This window comes from Cherax quadricarinatus, chromosome 6 (genome assembly GCF_038502225.1).
Source record: "Cherax quadricarinatus isolate ZL_2023a chromosome 6, ASM3850222v1, whole genome shotgun sequence".
In the NCBI taxonomy this organism is placed as follows: Eukaryota; Metazoa; Arthropoda; class Malacostraca; order Decapoda; family Parastacidae; genus Cherax; species Cherax quadricarinatus.
In genome coordinates this window covers 17370255-17391760 of record NC_091297.1, presented here as the reverse complement: position 1 = coordinate 17391760, position 21506 = coordinate 17370255, and the positions used below count along the sequence as shown (strand labels likewise).

The window sequence follows — 21506 nt, the reverse complement described above, 5'->3', positions numbered from 1 at the left end:
AACAATTTAAAACAATTTACAATATGATGTACAGTGGTCCCTCGCTTTTCGTAGTTCTCGGCAATCGTAAATTTCGCCAATCATAGGGGTGTTTTCATATAAACATGGACTCGCTTTTCATAGGTTGACTCGCGAATAGTAGTTCGTCCGGGACGCGTACGCACGGTGTGAGCCGGGGCGGCCTCCCTACCCAGCCAGTCTGGCATTGTTTACCAGTGAGTGAAGGTCCCCTCAAGTGCTCCTACGAAATATTTCATAATATTCCACTCATTTTAGTGCTTCCAATTACTAAATAAGCTACCATGGCTCCAAAGAAATCTCCTAGTGCCAAGCCTGTGGTAAAGAAGGTGAGAAATATGTACAGTGACAAAGTCTTGGGCCATTTTCGGGAAGTGTTAAAGAGACGCCAGAAACAGAGCTCTCTCCACAGTTACTTTGCGAGACAGGACTAGAGTGACTCTCAAGGTGGCCCTAGTGGCATTAAGAAACAGAGAAGAGAAGCAACCCCAGAGAAGCAATTGGTACCTGAGGTGTTGATGGAAATGGATTCCCATTCCAAACTGTAAACAATCCAATCTCTCTCCTCCTCCAGTCTCCCATACACTAAGAAGAATCTCCAATAAAGGTAAGTGTTATGCTGTTAATGTTTCATTCATCATTTCCCATTGTATTGTTTATGTACTATATGTATATTTCATGGAAAATTATTTTTTTTGTTTTAATACTTCTGGGTGTCAGGAACGAATTAATTGTATTTACATTATTTCTTATGGGGAAAAGTGATTCGCAAATCGTAAATTTCGTTTATAGTAACGGCTCCAGGAACGGATTAATTACGAAAAACGAGGGACCACTGTATTACAGTTTAGTACTATTTAAAACAATGAAATTTGGTATTACAGTCGATCAATTTACATTATGATGTACTGTATATTACTTTCTACTACTATTTAAAACAATGAAAAAAACAGACATCCTAATTTCAAAGTGGTAAGTGGTTGAGCATTCATCAGCACAATATGAGTAGCTTTTGAGAAACTGGTAGTAGTTAGGTATGGTTTGTCTGGTTAATTTTGGGTGATGAGGTAATTTAAACTGATTTGCAGACAGGGGTCCTTTAGTTTGTTCTGGCAGTGAATTCCAGATCTTCGGGCCTTTGATGTGCATAGCATTTTTGCATAGGGAGAGATGAACACGGGGGATATCGAAGAGTGATCTGTCTCTCATATTATGGTTGTGTGTTCTGTTATAGTTATCAAGGAGGAGTGAGAGGAGGGTTTACATTAGAGTATAGTGTTCTGTGTATGTAGTAGGCACAATAGTAAGTGTGGATGTTTTGTATATTTAGCAAGTTAAGACTCTTGAATGCAGGAGTTAGTAATCAATCGCGCTGCAGCTTTTTGCTGGGTTATTAAAGGCTTAAGGTGATTTGCTGTGGTTGAGCCCCATGCACAAATACCATAGGTAAGGTAAGGGTAAATGAGAGTGGTACAGATCAAGAAGAGTTGATTGGGGTACATAGTACCATATCTTTGAAAGGATACTTACTATTTTGGAGACTTTCTTGGAAATTTGCTGTATGTGTGTGTGAAATTTGAGACTGCAGTCAAGGTGGAGACCTAGAAATTTGCCCTGTGCCTGTCTCGAGATAGGTGAACCATTTATTGATATGTTTAGCTGTACATTTGAAGCTCTGTTTCCGAAAAGCATGAAGTAGGTTTTGTCTATATTGAGAGTAAGTTTGTTGGTAATCATCCAAGTTGATATTTTTAGCAGTTCAGCATTTACTGTGTCTGTTAGTATGGTTGGGTTTGGGTGAGAAAAGACATAAGTTGTGTCATCTGCAGATAAAATGGGTTTAAGGAGATTATATGCATTTGGTAAGTCATTGATGTAAATGAGAAAGAGAAGTGGGCCAAGAATGCTTGCCTGTGGGACTCCAACAAGAACAGGTTGTGTAGTGGAACAGGCTTCATATGTGTATACATACTGGGTTCTTTTGCTAAGATAAGATTTTAGGTAATTGAGAGTGTCCTCTGACCCCGTAATGTTTGAGTTTTTGGTGCAAAAGGTCATGGTCAACTGTATCGAAGGCTTTTTGTAAGTCTATAAACAGCGCCAGCGGAAATTCATTTTTCTCGAGTGCAGAGTATATTAGTTCAAGGATACGTATAATAGCATCATTAGTACTTTTTTCGGTCTGAACCCAAACTGATAAGGGTTGAGTATGTTGTGGGATACGAAGTAGGAGTAGACTTGTTTGTGTGTTAATTTTTCGAAGAATTTAGATAGCAGGGGCAGGTTTGATATAGGCCTATAATTGTTCAGTTCAGTTGGATCACTTCCTTTGAGGATCGGGGTGACTCTTGATGTCTTGAGTATGAATGGGGAAGGTGGAAGATTCAATGGATTTGTTAAAAAGAGTTGCAATAATTGGTGACAACACATGAGAAGCTGTTTTATACCTGAGTGGTGGTAAGTTATTTAGGTCTCCTGTCTTGTTCTTTAGTGTTTTGATGATAAGCGAGATTTTCAGTAGAGTTTGTTGGGGCTAAAGATAGAGTATTAGGGTAGTTGCCAGTGAGGTAGTCTTTTGGTTGAATGTTTGAGCGTGGGATTTTACTTGCTAGTTTTGTTCCTACGGTAGAGAAAAAGACATTAAGTTTGTTGACTGTATCGGTTGGCTGTAGGAGAGGTTCATCTGGTTTAGTTAACCCTTAAACTGTCCAAACGTAAATCTACGTTTACTTGCACAGCGCTCCGAATATTTTGAAAAAATTTTCTTTTTTTTTTTTTTTTTAAATGAAGAGCGCATTTTTAGAAATGTTATAGGAGAAAAAAATTTTTAGGACCAGTACTTACCGAGATATAAGCCCACAAAGTTCTTGCTAAATGATGAGGTGTCAGCAACATGGAGCACTGCCGCTTGCAGAAACAGACATTTATCATTTTTTTCAAATTCTTTTCTATTTTTTATTGTTTTCATGTTATGATAATAATGTTTTGTTGCAGATTTTTATTTCATTGCCAATTCTTGTTGACACAAATATTTGGTACTGAATTAGTAATCAAACTGTCACAAACACATATATTCACACTGATAGATGAATTTGTACACCTGGTTCAATCACATACTATTGTTTACATATATAAAGTTATTTACAGGTCCCATTTATGTTTCTAAAAGTCCACCACTGTATGATACTCCAAGAAGCATGGGTTCATACAGAGTGCCACCCCACATTGCTGACACATGTATCGTGTGTCTTTTTGCATTTGGGGTCACTGTGTAGTGTAAGCACACAACACACTTTTTCTGAGAGTACTTCTTCTTTGGAGTAGATGGTAATGGTATCAGGCAGTGACACTTAGGGATTATTCGGTTAGGCACTTCCCCCCTCTTCTTGTGGAGTGACAGGTCGCTGTTTTGGGGTGACAGGTCGCTGTGGAGTGACAGGTATAGGTGTGGTACCATACTTTTTCACTGTCTGCTTGATAACATTCAGAGTGAATTCCGCATATCATTGTCGCTTCCGTCTTTATTTCATACATGTTGAATGCATTGAGCATTGCAATATCTACAAGGTGGAAAAACACTTTTATATACCACTTGCGACTCCTACACACACACAGTCAACAAACCCTATCATCATGTCACACTTGTCGACTAGTCGCATATTGTTCATATTGTCGATGACAGCAGCTGGCTTTACAACAGGTTCATTGTTGTACTTGCTCAGTCTGTCTGTCTGTACCATCTCATTTCTCTGGATGGTTGACAGCAATGTCACGTCCCGTTTGTCATGCCATGTCAGTGCCATGATGTCATTGGCATGAAACACTTGCACTACACTTCCCCCAGTGAACCTTGGCATGTGTTTTCTACTTCTCACTGTTCCACATATATCAGTATTGTTCATACGTAGGAAATCAGTGAGCATAGGGCTTGTATACTAGTCTGTGAACAAGGTATGACCCTTGCCAAGGTATGGCTGCATCATCTTGCGGACAGCATCACCAGAAATGCCCAACATGCACCTGGTATTGTCGAGTGTGTTTTTCCCTGTGTAAATAATGAAGCGGGAAGCAGGAAGGCCAGGGCGAATGAAGCCAAACTACAAGAAAGGGAACTACACGGGAATGAGGAACTTCCTGAACGGGGTTCAGTGGGACAGAGAGCTGGCAGGGAAGCCAGTTAAAGAGATGATGGAATATGTAACAACCATGTGCAAGGAGGCTGAGGAGAGGTTTGTACCCAAGGGTAACAGGAATAATGAAAAAGCCAGGATGAGCCCATGGTTCACCCAAAGGTGCAGGGAGGCAAAAACCAAGTGTGCTAGGGAATGGAAGAAATATAGAAGGCAAAGGACCCAGGAGAATAAGGAGAGCAGTCGTAGACCCAGAAATGAATATGCACAGGTAAGAAGGGAGGCCCAACGACAATATGAAAACAACATAGCAGCGAAAGCCAAATCTGACCCGAAGCTGTTATACAGCCACATCAGGAGGAAAACAACAGTCAAGGACCAGGTAGTAGGCTAAGGAAGGAAGGAGGAGAGACAACAAGAAATGACCGTGAAGTATGTGAAGAACTCAACAAGAGATTCGAAGAAGTGTTCACAGAGGAGACAGAAGGGATTCCAGAAAGAGAGAGAGGTGGGGTACACCACCATGTGCTGGACACAGTACACACAACCGAGGAAGAAGTGAAGAGGCTTCTGAGTGAGCTAGATACCTCAAAGGCAATGGGGCCGGATAACATCTCTCCATGGGTCCTGAGAGAGGGAGCAGAGGCGCTATGTGTACCCCTAACAACAATATTCAATACATCTGTCGAAACAGGGAGATTGCCCGAGGCATGGAAGACAGCAAATGTAGTCCCAATCTTTAAAAAAGGAGACAGACATGAAGCACTCAACTACAGACCAGTGTCACTGACATGTATGCAAAGTCATGGAGAAGATTATCAGAAGAGTGGTGGAACACCTAGAAAGGAATGATCTCATCAACAGCAGCCAACATTGTTTCAGGGACGGGAAATCCTGTGTCACAAACCTACTGGAGTTCTACGATATGGTGACAGCAGTAAGACGAGAGAGAGGGGTGGGTGGATTGCATTTTCTTGGACTGCAAAAAGGCGTTTGACATGGTTCCACACAAGAGATAAGTGCAAAAACTGGAGGACCAAGCAGGGATAACAGGGAAGGCACTACAATGGATCAGGGAATACTTGTCAGGAAGACAGCTGCGAGTCACGGTATGTGGCGAGGTATCAGAGTGGGCACCTGTGACCAGCGAGGTCCCACAGGGGTCAGTCCTAGGACCAATGCTGTTTCTGGTATTTGTGAATGACATGATGGAAGGAATAGACTCCGAAGTGTCTCTGTTTGCAGATGACGTGAAGTTGAGAATAATTCATTCGATTGAAGACCAGGCAGAACTACAAAGGGACCTGGACAGGCTGCAGACCTGGTCCAGCAATTGGCTCCTGAAGTTCAACCCCACAAAGTGCAAAGTCATGAAGATTGGGAAGGGCAAACAAGACTGCAGACGGAATACAGTCTAGAGGGCCAGAGACTACAAACCTCACTCAAGGAAAAAGATCTTGGGGAGAGTATAACACCAGGCACATCTGAAGCACACATCAACGAAATAACTGCTGCAGCATATGGGTGCCTAGCAAACCTCGGAACAGCATTCCGACATCTTAATAAGGAATCATTCAGGACCCTGTACACCATGTACGTTAGGCCCATATTGGAGTATGTGGCACCAGTCTGGAACCCACACCTAGCCAAGCACGTAAAGAAACTAGAGAAAGTGCAAAGGTTTGCAACAAGACTAATCCCAGAGCTAAGAGGTATGCCCTACGAGGAGAGGGTAAGGGAAATCAACCTGATGACACTGGAGGACAGGAGAGATGGGGGGGACATGATAACGACATACAAAATACTGAGAGGAATTGACAAGGTGGACAAAGACAGGATGTTCCAGAGATTGGACACAGCAACAATGGGACACAGTTGGAAGTTGAAGGCACAGATGAATCACAGGGGTGTTAGGAAGTATTTCTTCAGCCGCAGAGTAGTCAGGAAGTGGAATAGTTTGGGAAGCGATGTAGTGGAGGCAGGATCCATACATAGCTTTAAGCAGAGGTATGATAAAGCTCACGGTTCAGTGAGAGTGACCTAGTAGCGACCAGTGAAGAGGCGGGGCCAGGAGCTTGGACTCGACCCCTGCAACCTCAACTAGGTGAGAACTAGGTGAGTACATCCAACATAAGACCAGTCTCACAGTCACACTTTACAAAGAGTTTTATACCAAAGCGATTACGTTTACTTGGTATATATTGTTTGAATTACAGTCGTCCCTTGAACAGAATCAAGGACTCATCAACAATAATATTCTTGAATGGATAAAAGTAGGCACTGAATTTTTGCTTGAGATACATAAACAATTCCCTGATTTTGTATAGGAGGTCATTTCGGTTTGGAGTATTCCTGTCTGAGAAGTGCAACATTTTTAGCAACAGAGTGAATCTGTTGCAAGGGAGGAGGTCACGGAAAACTGGAGTACTGATGAAGTGGTCTGTGGACCAGTAGTGTGCTATATTGTTCTTATAGGTGTGTGGCATAAGCATAATTGTGCCAAGGAATAAATACATTTCAACCACAGTTGTATCTTTCCACCTGCGCAGCCCTGACGATTCTGAAACACCTATGTGGTTCATTGTATACCGGAAGTACATGTTGGTTTGGGTAACAATCAGGTTCATTATCGGTTCATCAAAGTATAGTTGAAAATAGTCTAACTCTGTAGACTCATTTGTGATGGGACAGTGTGGCGTGATGCCACTTCCACTGGCATCAAAATTGAAAAGATGTGGCATGAATGGTGTACTTTCTGTCCATTTCCATTTGCGATCAGGTAGTGCAGGGTGGACCTGTGGCATGGAGCGTGGGGGAGCAGGAGGGGGGGATGGGAGTGGAGGCAGCACATGGTTGAGAGGGTGCCGGGCGGTCCTTTGTCTGCCCACCCACTGTACTATGAGGTCCAGGCACCATGCCACCAACCTCATCTTCCTCCATTCCAGCATACTCACCTTCATGATTGCTATCACTCTCACTAGCTGTGCTTTTGGATCGTGACCTGCCTCAACCCTTGCCACCGACTACACATGGCACACTGCTTGAATACAGGTTACGATGCCTAAAAGTACGTTTCACTGGGGAATAATGATAATCACTCTCATTTGACAAATCCCTTATGGGCATAAAATCGATTTCATCATCATCACTTATATCACTTTCACTGTCGTCATCACCATAACGCAAGGAAAAAGATAATTTCCTCTTGTGGAGTTGCCTTTAGGTAGTAACACTAGCAACCCCAGAGGTACTTGGCTGAGGGTCTGGTATGGCCACACTGTCCACACTGGCCACCCCAGAGGTGATGGGCTGAGGGTCATCTGGGTTATCAACAGTTTCACTAATTCCTTGAACATTAGTGGCTATATCGGTGTCAAATTCACTAACCTCACGGTCTGTTACACTTTCCGAGAATAGCAGAGTGTTAATACGCTGACGCGTGAGTGAATCACGGGGGTTTGCCATGATATTAACCCAAGATGGAGCTGAAACTAACTGGTGCTACCATGTGGTACCCAGGCGTCGGCGAAATTTTTCACTCTGCACACACTTAGGGTGCAGACCCATTCTCTCGTGTCTAGGAGACTTGGGCATATCGCGCCAAATTTAAAGGAATGAAAAATAAAACATTGACCTACGTTCGGAGCACTATGTGTGCAAACGTAGATCTATGTTTGGACAGTTTAAGGGTTAAGTTAATCAGTCTGTTTTGTGACAGCTTTTTTGTTCCTAGAATTTCAGATAAGGTTTTCCAGGTCTTTTTCATATCATGAAATCTGTTTTCATAATACAATTTTTTTGACCTTATTAGATTGGTTAGTATTGACGAGCAATGTTTTGTGAGATCCTTTGTTATTAGACCCATTCTGTACTGTTTTTCATAGATTTGAGGATGCTGTTTGTAAGCCAGGGGCTGTTTAGTCTCTTTGCTGTGATCTGCTTAGTTTTTATTGGGCAATGCATGTTATAGAAGTTCTGTTTTTTTTTTTTTTTTGTAAAAAAATATTAACACATTCATCAATATCGAAGTCGTCTGCTAGCTTGTTTTGCCAGTCAATGTCACTAAATGCTGAAATAAAGGTATTAACAGATGACTCATCATGTAATTGGAATGTGATCTTAGTTGTGTCCTGGGGCACTTTCACAAGTTGGTTATGAGAAAGATGGGATAGTGGTCAGTGGTGTTATCTATGATTATGCCTGCTTTTAACGGAGATATAATGTTTGTCCAGATGTGGTCTAGTAATGAGGCATTTGTGTCAGTGATTCTTGTAGGTTTTGTTATTGTTGGTAGAAGTAAGCAGCTGTTCATAGTGTTTGTGAATTCAGTCACTTGTGGGTAATGGTCATGGATAAGATTTATGTTGAAGTCCCCTGTAAGTATTAGGTGGTATTTGTTCATTTCAGCTCTAGTTATTATGTGTCTTAGTTTTTCACTAAAACATAGTTTTGAGATGGTCACCCTCAGCCTGAAGAAGAGTTTTGCTCCATAGTCTGGAACAATGTGAAGCTGAAGCAACAGAATGGAGACTTGTATACTGTCAAAGGTGAGGTGCAGATAATCTTGACAACAGGAGAGGTAGATCCCATTAGTAGATGCATGAATGTAATCACTGAGAGAGCAGGCCTCTCTTGTTCTGCTGCCTTTTCTGTACCAGACTGAAGAAGCCTACTGTATAGGTGAAATGTTTTAGAAAAAAAAGATACATAACTGTTGCATGTGTGTCTTAACTAATTTTTTACAAGGGTCTTTTTTTTTCTTACTATTTTTGTAGTAATTTCTCGACAATTCCAACCACTGGCAACAACAATGGTCTGAGTTGGGCCACAATAAATTGCATTTTGTCGAACTGTGTTTTGGTTTCTGACTATCTTACTATCACTGTTGTGTTTTAGGAGACTACACTCTCAAACTACATATTAGATACATGTCTCACTCACAGGTATCTTATGGAAAACTGCTCATCACTCTGTGAGGATTGCCAAGTTACACTGTCAGTTCACCATCTCTTAATAGATTGTCCTGTCTACCAGCAGGCATGCAGAATTCATTTCCAGCATCTCCATAACCCTAATGCACTTACTTTACCTGACTTCCTCACTGAAAGTCTAACCTTTGATGCAGACTCCTTCTTTGACTTTGTAACAGACTCTGACTTATTACACCAACTTCGATTATAATTTAGCACTCCCCTAAACCTATCTCTTGTGCACTCCTACAATGCACCCCCACCCACACCACACCCACTTGCTCTCACATTCTTTGAGAAGGACAAAGAAGACCACAGATGGAGTACAGCCTAAGGGGTCAATGGCTGCAAAACTCACTCAAGGAAGAGGATCTTGGGGTGAGTATCATACCAAGCACATCTTCTGAGGTACACATCAACCAAATAACTGCTGCAGCATATGGGCGCCTGACAAACCTGAGAATAGCGTTTCGACATCTCATAAATGTATAGCCTGTGACCCTATCAAACTGTTTTTTTTTTTTAATTACAGTACCTAATAGAATACTCCATTCTCTTGAATGCACAGTAACTCATCTAATGCCCATATGGCCTGTTTCTGCGCTATAAATCATTAATTTTATTCGATTTAATCGGATTATATTATACATTGTTATGCTACAAATTTGTACAACTTTAATGCTTCTTATTTGAAATACTCATTTGTACTTCATGTTGTAATTTGTTTACTGTAATTTTTACCACTGAATATATCATTGCTTAGTTAGTCTTAAGTTAATTTTAAGCCTGCCCATAATGCTCTGCATACAAGGGGCTTTTGACATGTACACCCAATCACTATATTTCTTTGTACAACTATGTATCATGTCCAAATAAAAAAATTAAATAAATAAATGAGTCATTCACGACAATTGTACACCATGTATGTCAGGGTCATATTGCAGTATGCAGCACCAGTATGGAACTCACACCTAGTCAAACACATCAAGAAATTAGAGAAAGTGCAAAGGTTTGCAACAAGCCTAGTCCTAGAGCTGAGAGATATGTCCTACAAGGAGAGGTTAAGGGAACTCAGCCTGATGACACTAGAGGACAGGAGGGATAGGGGAGGACATAACAGCATATAAAATACTGGGAGGAATTGACAGGGTGGATAGGGACAGAATGTTTCAGAGATGGGACACAAAAATAATGGGTCACAGCTAGAAGCTTTAAACTCAGATGAGTCACAAGGATGTTAGGAAGTATTTCTTCAGTCATAAAGTTGTCAGGAAGTGGAACAATCTGGAGAGTGATGTAGTGGAGTCTGGAACCATATAGTGTAGCTTTGAGAAGAGGTACAATAAAGCTCATGGAGAAGGGAGAATGGACCTAGTAGCGACCAGTGAAGAGGCAGGGCCAGGAGCTCTTACTCGACCCCTGCAACCACAAATAGGTGAATACTCTTTCCTCCTTTCCCCTTTCTCCCCCTCCCCCATGCATGCATGAATGCACTCAGTCACACAGTTCCCTTCCATTTAAATATTAATTTCTGAAACTAATTTTTCTGTTTGCAGATAACAGTTGGAAGAGTATCATCATACCAGAAATGTTGCCACAAAATTGCTGAGATATGCTACACTACTCAGTATTGCAGTTTTCTTCTGTAGTGTACAATCCTGCACTATGCCTGTGGAGTAAGGCAATACAAAAATGAAAGATTTAACCATAAGAGACACTTCGAGTGTTTTGCCTGATAGTAAGGGAATTTGTTTTCAGACCTTCGATGTGAAATGCATAGAACAATTCAGTATCCCATATTCTGGTAGTGGGAAAACCAGAAAATGTATTGGAACTAAGAAGCCTGAGAAGTCTTTTTTTTGTAAAATATGCCCATTTGAAACCACGCAAAAATACACAATTTTATCTCATTCAAATATTCATACAGGCAGAAAGCCATACAAGTGTCATTTTTGTGGTGTATGTTTTGCAAATATTGGCACACTGCATCGACACCGACAGAGACATGCTAAGCAAACATCTTTGACATGTGGAGTTTGTGAAAAAGGATTTTATGCTCTTGGGGACTTAAAACGCCATATAAAAAGCCACCAGGGAGTTAAAGAATTTATTTGTGAACTTTGTAACAAATACTTCACTCGAAAAACCTCACTTAAAAAACACATTTTCAGTCTTCATGGAGAAAAATATATTGATGAGGATTATATGATTGAGAAAAACATTTACCTTAAGAAAAAAGTTGCATGTCAAATATGTAAATGTTTGTTTCACCCAGACTCTTTAAGAACACACATGCGGTGTCACACAGGAGAGAAACCTCATCACTGTCCACATTGTTCTAGCAAATTTAGAGACCTCAGTTCTCTCAGGAAACATTTAAGATTGCATACTAACAGTGGCAAATTTTTCTGCAGATATTGTAATACAATATTTGATGCAAGAAATGAACTAAACACACATTATGCAAAGGTACATAGAAAAAAGCTAAGTAATAAAGACCATGAACAGTCATCAGATAAAGGTAGTGATGTTTATCAAAAGATCATCTCTATTGATAAAAATTACTGTGATGTCTCTCTGAAGAAAAGTGCCAGTAAGAAACCTAGTGATACCTCTCACAAAAGCAATGATAATTGCAAACCAAGTGGTAAGCTTGAGAGAAAACAGGAATACATTGACAAATGTGTTGCAAAAAGAAATCTAAGGACAAGGTATAAAAAAGTGTCTTACAATGAAGATTATGATGATGTATTTTCAATAAATCCTTTCATAAACCTTGATTCTGAATTGCTTAATGAAAGTTTAAATTTTATTGGGATGGATGTAAAAAAAATAGAATTAGATTCTGGTAAATCAGGTTCAAAGAATACTATAATTTCATCTGAAAAATTAAAGACTCAAAAATACTCTACAAAACAAGAAACACATATACAAAGCAAAATTTTACCTAGTTCCTGTTCATTATTTCTTGGGTTTCCTAACAAGGAAGAAGTCAAAGTAAAGGAGGAAATATTAAAAGACGAGTTGGATTGGTGCACAACTATAGCAGGGATGAAATGTGAACCTGAGGATGGTGGATGTGAATTCTTTGTGGCAGATACGGAAATCATGAAAATTGAAAAGCACGAGGAAGATATTGAAGCTCCTTGTATGAATTCTGTTAATGAAGTATCAACAGAAGAGCATGTCTCCAGAGATGATGAACATCAAATTGAGGAATATGCTCTTGATCATGCTGATATTGCTCAGCTTCTTAATAATGAGGATATTTTTACAGAGATCTGTGTGTCTGACAAAGATATTGTGTCTGCATTTTTTTAACGTGACCTGAATATTAGAATAATTTATATGTGCTCCAGATAAACTTCAGACATGTTAAGACATAAGCAGGTTATTATATTTTTTAGTAAATTTTAATAGCATTTCATTATTTGCCAAGAATTACTTATTTTATAATGAAGACTGTATACCATACTAATCAAAATTATACATTACAAACTGATAAAATATCTAAGGTTGAGATTCATTTTGTTGCCTGGCAGGTTTCTTGAAAGGTCGGCATAGTCTACTTTCCAAGTATTATTGTTAGGTCATTAATTATGTTGTAGGTTGTATATATCATCTGTTGTTAGGCATGTTTTTCCTTGGGAGGCTTGATGCTTCTGAAGGGTTCTTCATCTTAGGAGTTGAAGACACAATCTTCTACATATCAAACCTGATTGCTTCCTATTCCTCAAGCCCTCTCTGACTCATGACTTTTCTTTAAATATAATTTAGTGCTTGCTCAGGAGCAGCATTCATTAATCTCAGAATTTTTTTTTTTTTTTTTTTTTTTCAGAGAAAACTATACATTTTACAGTGAGCAAGGGTGAACTGGTAAAAAAAAGGATACTATTGTATTTCAATATTAGTTAGATTTTATGTCTTGTATGCAGACATAAATCTTTGTAGACAGAACTTGTACAGAACTTGGAAGGGTTAAGTAAGATAAAGCTAAGTTTACCTAAGGGTAGGTAAGATAAGATAAGATAAGATAAGATTTCGTTCGGATTTTTAACCCCGGAGGGTTAGCCACCCAGGATAACCCAAGAAAGTCAGTGCGTCATCGAGGACTGTCTAACTTATTTCCATTGGGGTCCTTAATCTTGTCCCCCAGGATGCGACCCACACCAGTTGACTAACACCCAGGTACCTATTTGCTGCTAGGTGAACAGGACAACAGGTGTAAGGAAACGTGTCGAATGTTTCCACCCGCCGGGAATCGAACCCGGGCCCTCCGTGTGTGAAGCGGGAGCTTTAGCCACCAGTTGTATTTTTTTTTTTGTAAAATAAGTTTACATTAACCCTTTGACTGTCGACGTCGTATATATACGTCTTACGAGGTACCGTGTTAGACGTATATATTCTCATAAATTCTAGCGGCTTCAAATCAAGCAGGAGAAAGCTGGTAGGCCCACATGTGAGAGAATGGGTCTGTGTGGTCAGTGTGCACCATATAAAAAAAATCCTGGAGCATGCAGTGCATAATGAGAAAAAAAAAACACCGACCTTTTTTTTTTTTAATTAAAATGCCGACTTTGTGGTCTATTTTCGTATAGTATTTATGGTTGTATTCTCGTTTTCTTGGTCTCATTTGATAGAATGGAAAACATATTATAGAAATAGAGGTGATTTTGATTGATTTTACTATAAAAAGAACCTGGAAATGGAGCTCAAAGTAGGGGAAATGTTTGATTTTTGCCGATGTTCAAAAGTAAACAAATGATGTAATTATCCAATAAATGTTGAACTAGCCATTCTAATATGCAGTCGTGAATGGGTTGATGTTATTTATACAATTATTACAGTATTGCAGTAGTCTGCATAACAGTAAATTTTCTATTTTTTGTTTGAATAAAAATTCAAAATAGAAAGCAAGAGTAATATCAGAGGGGCTTGGAGACGTGACTGATGAACAAAGAAAATGTTATTTTAGAGCCAGGAATGTCTGCATTGTTCATTCTGAACCGTATTTTGAAATTGTCATATTTTTTAATTTTTGTGAAATTGGCCAAATTGCAAATTTCTGACCACGTTATTGGGTAGTTGAAATCGGTAAATGGGCAGTTTCTTGTACTCAATCGATAGAAAAAATGGAGTTCTAAAGAAATAGCTATGAGTTTGGGCGACTGGAACAGTGGAATTAGCCAAAAATAGGGGTCAAAGTGGGCGAAATCGCCGATTTGTAAATATTGCCGAGGTCGCTAACTTTGCGAGAGCGTAATTCCATCAGTTTTCCATCAAATTTTGTGTTTTTGGTGTCATTACAATCGGGAAAAGATTCTCTATCATTTCATAAGAAAAAAATAATTTTTTTTTTTTTAAATTTTGCGACACCAGGAGACACTTCAGGATTAGGGGTTGCGACAGTCAAGGGGTTAAGTTAGTTTAGGTGTCATCTTGTGTCTTATCCATTCATAAGTTTGAAAATTATGTAAAGTAAATTAAATTTTGGAGGGACTTGATCAACAACTCTACCTGAAAAGCAGATAAATCATATACAGTACTGTACGAAAAACTTACATGTGTTTGTCTCTGTGCAATCCATGAAAGGTATCTTCCTATCGGTCTCAACCTGGCCCCCTCTTCCTCAGTGCACATGTAAGGGATGGGACAGTGTGAGATAAGTTTCTAATGCAATTTGGAAACAGATCTTCAAATGTACAGCTAAACATAATGATAAATGGCTCGCCCATCTCTAAACTCACAGAGGGCAAATTTCTAGGTCTCCACCTTGACAGTGGTCTCAAATTCCAGACACACACACAACAAATTTCCAAGAAAGTCTCGAAAACAGTAGGCACCCTTTCAAAGATATGGTACTATGTACCACAGTCAGCTCTCCTTTCTCTGTATCACTCACTTATTTATCCTTACCTCACCTATGGAATTTATGCATGGGGCTCTACCACAGCAAATCACCTCAAACCTTTAACCCTTAAACTGTCCAAACATAGATCTACATTGATGTGCGGCAGGCTCCGAGCGTAGATCTGTGTTTTTTACATGCTTTCAAATGGAGAAAATCAAGGTCGGAGCGCTACGCACGTGAACGTAGCTCTATGTTTGGACAGTTTAAAGGTTAATAACCCAACAAAAAACTGTAGTCCAGTTGATTTCTAACTATAGCACTAGACAGCATACTCCACCACTATTCATGAGTCTCAACTTGCTTAACATATAAGACATCCACACTTATTATTGCGCCTGCTACCTACATAGAACACTGCACTCAAATATAAACCCTTCTCTCGAAATCCTCCTTGAAAACCATAACAGAACACAACCATAATTTAAGACACAAGTCACTCTTCGATATCCCTCAAGTCCATCTCTCCCTATACAAAAATGCAGTGCACATAAAGGGAATTCATTGCCAGAGAACACTAAAGGAACCCTGCCTGCAGAAAGCAGCAACTTCACTCTGGCTGTACCCTTCTCCAGAACTTCACTCCATCTGAGATCCTATATACCCAGGATGACTCGAGTATGGAACACATTTGTACAGCATAATGATGTCAATGAGATAAAGTCAGTTGATCAAATGAAAATGCTGACCCACAGATGGCTCCAACTTCATCCTTTTCCCTACTTGTATGTCTCATAACAATAAAAATGCTTTCAAATGAGCTGATGTAGGTAACAGCTCTTAGCTTGCCAATAAAGTTAGGAATCCTTAACCTGTAAATAGCTTGTCAATAAAGCGAGGGATCCTTAACCTTGTCAAACCCTGTGTAAAAAAAAAAAAAAAAATCAAGGCTCAAATTAGAAATCACATACTCACCCAAAATTAACCAGAATATCCATACTCATTACTGACCAGTTACTCAAAGGGCTATATAAAAAACTTCTAAATAATATGTCTCCTCAACTCAAACTTAACTTACCTCCACTAATATATATTGTGCTAACAATTACTCAACCATAAACTCATTACGTATTTCTAAATTAGATGCTTAAATTCTTTACATTAAATATAACTAAAATGTAATAATTATTAATTCCATTTAATTATTCTAAATTACACTAAACTGTAATAATCTCATATTGTAAATTTGTTTTTTAAATTGTCCCATTGTAATACACCCATATTGTAAATTAATTCCACTTGTACCATTATTTGTAATAATGTCCATATAATTATCCATTATTGCCTATTATTGTAAATTGTTTTTAAACTGCTCCATTGAGATATTACCATATTATAAATTAACTCAAACTGTACCACTATTTTTAATTATGTAAGTTTTGTAAGCTAAATTTAAAACTGCAGTTACTGTACTCAGATATCCATTACCCAAATAATAATCTGTTATTGCCTTCCTAATCTTAAGTTAACATTAAGTTTCTCTGCAATGCTCTGCATACTACTCAGACCAACTAGAATGTATCACTAATACTTGCACAAGGGATGAACATGGGGAATATATAATAGCTAAATTCAAATCCAAATACCTACAAAAACCTCTCGTTTTAGTGAAAACCTAGGAAGTATGTTAACTGATGCATGCATGAAGATCACTTACTACTCTCAGGTGACTTCAATATAAATCTCCTGCAAGACCAGGACCCACACGTTACTGAATTCACAAACACTATGAGTAACTGCTTGTTGCTACCAACAGTAACGAAACCTACAAGAATTACAGAGACTAGTGTTTCCCTACTAGACCATATCTGGACCAACACCATATCCCCTCTAAAATCAGGCATAATCACAGATAATACCACAGACCACTACCCTACCTTCCTCATAACTAATCTAGGCAAATTTTCCCAAGACTACTAAAGTCACTTTCAGACTTCACAATGAGGCAGCCATTAATAACTTCACAACAGCATTGACAAACATTGACTGGCACACTGAGCTAGAAATCTATACAGATATGGACAAAAGTATTAATAATTTTCTAAAACAGACCCAATACCTCTATAACAAGCACTGTCCTAAAAAAAACTAAACAGATGACAGCTAAGAAACTGAACAGTTCCTGGCTAACACCCAGCATCCTCAAATCTATAAACACAAAGCACCTTTACGAAAAACAGTAGAGAATGGGTCACATAACCAGAGACCAAACAAAACGTTACTCATCAATCCTAACCAGCTTGATAAGAAGGGCAAAAAAATTGTATTATGAGAACAGATTATCCAACTTACGAGGTGACCTAAAAAAGACCTGGAAAACCCTATCAGAAATACTAGGAACAAAAATATTAACACGAAATAGCAAAATTGAATTAACAAAACCAGATGAACCCCAATTCCCACCTACTGATACAGCAAACAGACTCAATGATTTCTTCTCCACTATAGGAAAAAACCTTGCCAATAAAATCCCAAGCTCGATACCCCACCCAATGACTACCTCACTGGCAACTACCTGAGCACACTGTTCCTAGCTCCAACTAACCCAACTGAAGTCTCCCTTATTATCAACAAACTAAAAAACAAAACAGGAGATTTAAATACCTTACCACCCATTATATACAAAAAAGTGTCACAGGTGCTATCACCAATCATTGCAACACTCTTTAACAAATCCATTGAATCCTCTACCTTTCCTACAGTTCTCAAAATAACAAGGGTCACCCCAATCCATAGAGGAGGAGACCAAACAGACTTGAATAACTATAGGCCAATATCCAACTTACACCCTCTCTCTAAAATCTTTGAAAAATTAATCCATAAGCGTATCTATTCCTACCTCATCTCCCACAATATACTCAACCCCTGTCAATTTGGGTTCAGGCTTAATAAAAATACTAATGATGCAATTATCCACATGCTAGAACATATTTATACAGCAATAGAGAAAAAAGAAGTCCCACTGGGGATCTTCATTGACTTACGTAAAGCTTTCGATACAGTTGACCACGACTTGCTCCACATGAAATTGTCGCACTATGGTATAAGAGGGCACTCCCTCAACTACCTAAAGTCATACCTCAGCAACAGAAGCCAATATGTGAACACAAATGGGGCAAACTCTTCCGCACAGCCAATTACAGTTGGTGTCCCACAGGGAAGTGTCCTAGGCCCTCTTCTCTTTCTCATATACATAAATGACCTACCAAATGCATTGCAACTACTCAAACCCACACTATTTGCAGATGACACTACATACGTCTACTCTCACCCGAGCCCAGTCATGCTAGCCAATACTGTAAATACCGAATTACAGAAAATATCAACCTGGATGAGGACCAACAAACTTACTCTAAACATTGACAAAGCCTACTACATTCAGTTTGGTAACAGAGCTACAGATGTGTCTCTAAACATAATGATAAATGGATCACCTATCACAAAACTCACAGAGGGAAAATTCTTAGGAATCCACCTTGATAATAGACTCAAATTTCAAACACATATACAACAAATTTCCAAAAAAATTTCCAAGACCGCAGGCATACTATTGAAGATACGGTACTATGTTCTACAGTCAGCCCTCCTGCCCCTATATCACTCACTTATTTACCCCTATCTCACCTATGGAATTTGTGCATGGGGCTCAACAACAATAAACCATCTCAGACCACTAATCACCCAACAAAAGGCTGCAGTCAGAATGATAAATTCCCACTACAGACAACACATTCCACCAATATTCAAAACTCTAAACCTACTCACAATTCAAAACATCCATACTTATTACTGCACCTTCTACATATATAGAACACTTAACTCTGACATAAACCCTCCCCTCAAACATCTTACCAACCTTAACAGAACACATGACCATAACACAAGGCACAGATCACTCTTTGATGTTCCTCGTGTCCATCTCTCCCTATGCAAAAACTCAATGCACATAAAAGGCCCTAAAGTCTGGAATTCATTACCTGTGAATATAAAAGAAACACTGTCTGTTTATAAATTCAAGTCTCTTCTCAGAAATCACTTACTCACCCACAACTAAATAAATACTGAATAATTGTATCTCATAAATTGTATCTCGTATATGTATCTCATAAATGTCAAACTGTGACCCAATCAAACTTTGTTACTATTTAACTTCATTACCTAACAGAATACTCCATTCTACTGGTTACACAGCAACACATTAAATGACCATATGGCCTGTCTTTGTAATACTCATTTGTACTAAATTGTTATCTGTTTTACAATAATTTTTGTACCACTGAATATATCATTGCTTTGTTAATCTTAAGTTAATTTTAAGCCTGCCCATTAATAAATAAATAAATACTGATTATACAGCAATGCAAGCAACCATACGACCTGTTTTTGTAGTACTCATTTGTGCTTAATTGTTATCTGTTTACAATAATGTTTTACCACTCAATACTTCATTGTTTAGTTAATCTTAAGTTAATTTTAAGCCTGCCCGTTATGCTATGCATTCAAGTGGCTTTGGCATGCTGCATTTAACTGTATTCTTTTGTACTTCTCTGTATCATGTTCATATTAATAAATAAATAAATAAAAGTTTATTCAGGTATACACAAATACAATTACATAGAATTATCATACATAGCAGCATATGTGTAGAGAACCTAGGATAACCCAAAAAAGTCAGACAGAGTGACTTATTTCCATTGGGGTCCTTTTACCTTATTATTATAATATAAAGGTTATATTTTCTTATTATTCTATAATGAAGATAACATCTCATGTTCATGAGCTTGGGTAGAATTCTGGACTGTGATGATGCGCGTACCACTCTTAAGAGCATGAAAGGAAATATCTCTACCAACGTGGCATAGGAGCGCTTTGCCAATACTATGGTCGGAAAGATAGGCAGTAGAAGAAGTCAGTCTTAAAGTAAAGAATTTAGTCCATTGTGTGGTCCGAAACCGAGTGTGGAGAGGGAGTGCATGATGTGTTGGTCTTTTCCGAGTAGAATGGGAAGGTAACGAAGTAACATCATCAGGAGATTGTCGTTGGCGTTTAGAAGTGGGACCAGAGTCGGTCCGACGTGGGACGGGCTGGCAATTCGAAAATCGCCGCACCGTAGAGGAAAAGGCCGGAAGCATAGTCAAAGGAGAGCGGAGGTCAGACAAATCAAAGGAGTCAGTCGAAACCCCGGCACCTGAAGCGGGTGACGAAACAGCACCAGCAAGAGATACAGGGGGCCTTAGGAGTGTTTAAAGAGTGGCCAAAAGACGAGGCGAGGTCAGAACGGGGTGCAGTAACAATAAGGGGCCCAGGGGTTGCAGGGTCATGGATCGGGTACTCCATGGTTAGGTTACTTCTTTCTTTTTGTTTTTAAGAAAAAAGAGAAAGAAAAGAAAATAAAAATAAAAAAAAAGAATAAAGAAAGGGGGGGACCGGGGAGGGATAGTTCCTAGGAGGAATGAAAGGGCCAGAAATCTCCCTCCGCGCCCAAGAGGACCTAGGCACCGCAAGTAGCGTAGATGCAGCATGGAACCCATGCCATGCCCTACCCTTCATGCCAGTAAACCAGTAATCCGGGATAGCAACCTCACATCTGTCGAGCTACCTCGGTGGACAAAAGAGAGGGTGGCCGGATATCCGCCACAAAGCATACCTCCTTCGGCCACCACCCCCGGAATCCGAAAGGTGGCTTCTAGAGATACACCTGTCAGCCGAAAGACACCCAAAGCCACCCTCTGGGATACCGGAGAGGGATCAGGACATCCCCAGGCGATCCAGATTCCACGGCAAACTACGCCACCGCCAAGAACCTCAACGGAATGGGATGGACCCCGGTACCCTTTCCCCTACCTAGGAGCTAGCGCGCCTGTGGGAAAAATCCCAAAGGTCAAAAAGAGGAAGGGCAAAAGGGAGGGGCGGGGAGGAGGAAAGGAAAAAGGGGAGGATGGGATAGGGAAGGGGGGATTCGGGGGTAATTAGGTTCGGTCTGAGGAAGGAGACCAACAGGTCTAATTCCTCAGACAAAGAGCCTCTTCACCACGCCAAGGAGCCCCCCTTGAAGAGGGGAGAGTAGGATAGCAGATGAACAATGAGGCTTTAGGAAAGGCAAGGGGTGTGTAGACCAAGCGTTTACAGTGAAACATATGGGTGAACAGCATTTAGATAAGGGTAAAGAGGTTTTTGTGGCATTTATGGATTTGGAAAAGGCGTATGACAGGGTGGATAAAGGGGCAATGTGGCAGTTGTTGCAAACGTATGGATTAGAAGGTATTATTATCATGGGGAAGTGCTAAACCCATAGGATTATACAGTGCCTGTGGGGAGGGATGGAAGGTATTCAGGCTTAATTCAGGGAACAGGAGCACAGATCCAGTTCCCTAGATCAAGAGTCCCACACCATTATAATAATAATATTGGGGAAGCACTAAACCCCTAGGATTATACAGTGCCTGTGGGGTTGGGGTGGAAGATATTCAGGCTTAATTC

The 21506-nt window shown here is 39.6% G+C and overlaps 1 protein-coding gene across 5 annotated transcripts in view; it reads left to right on the top strand.

Annotated features, from left to right (window-relative positions):
* Nucleotides 1-13678, top strand: part of LOC128692399 (zinc finger protein 28-like) — a 47912-nt gene extending 34234 nt beyond the window's left edge. For 4 of the 5 annotated variants that reach the window (XM_070080732.1, XM_070080719.1, XM_053781562.2 and 1 more), the window contains one exon: nucleotides 10675-13678. In XM_070080732.1, coding sequence (XP_069936833.1) covers nucleotides 10811-12439 — 1629 coding nt within the window. In that variant the 5' untranslated portion in view covers nucleotides 10675-10810 and the 3' untranslated portion in view covers nucleotides 12440-13678. Of the gene's footprint in view, nucleotides 1-7054; nucleotides 8696-10674 lie in introns of those variants that run through there. The other variant, XM_053781586.2, reaches the window with a different exon arrangement.
* The last annotated feature ends 7828 nt before the right edge of the window (nucleotides 13679-21506 follow it).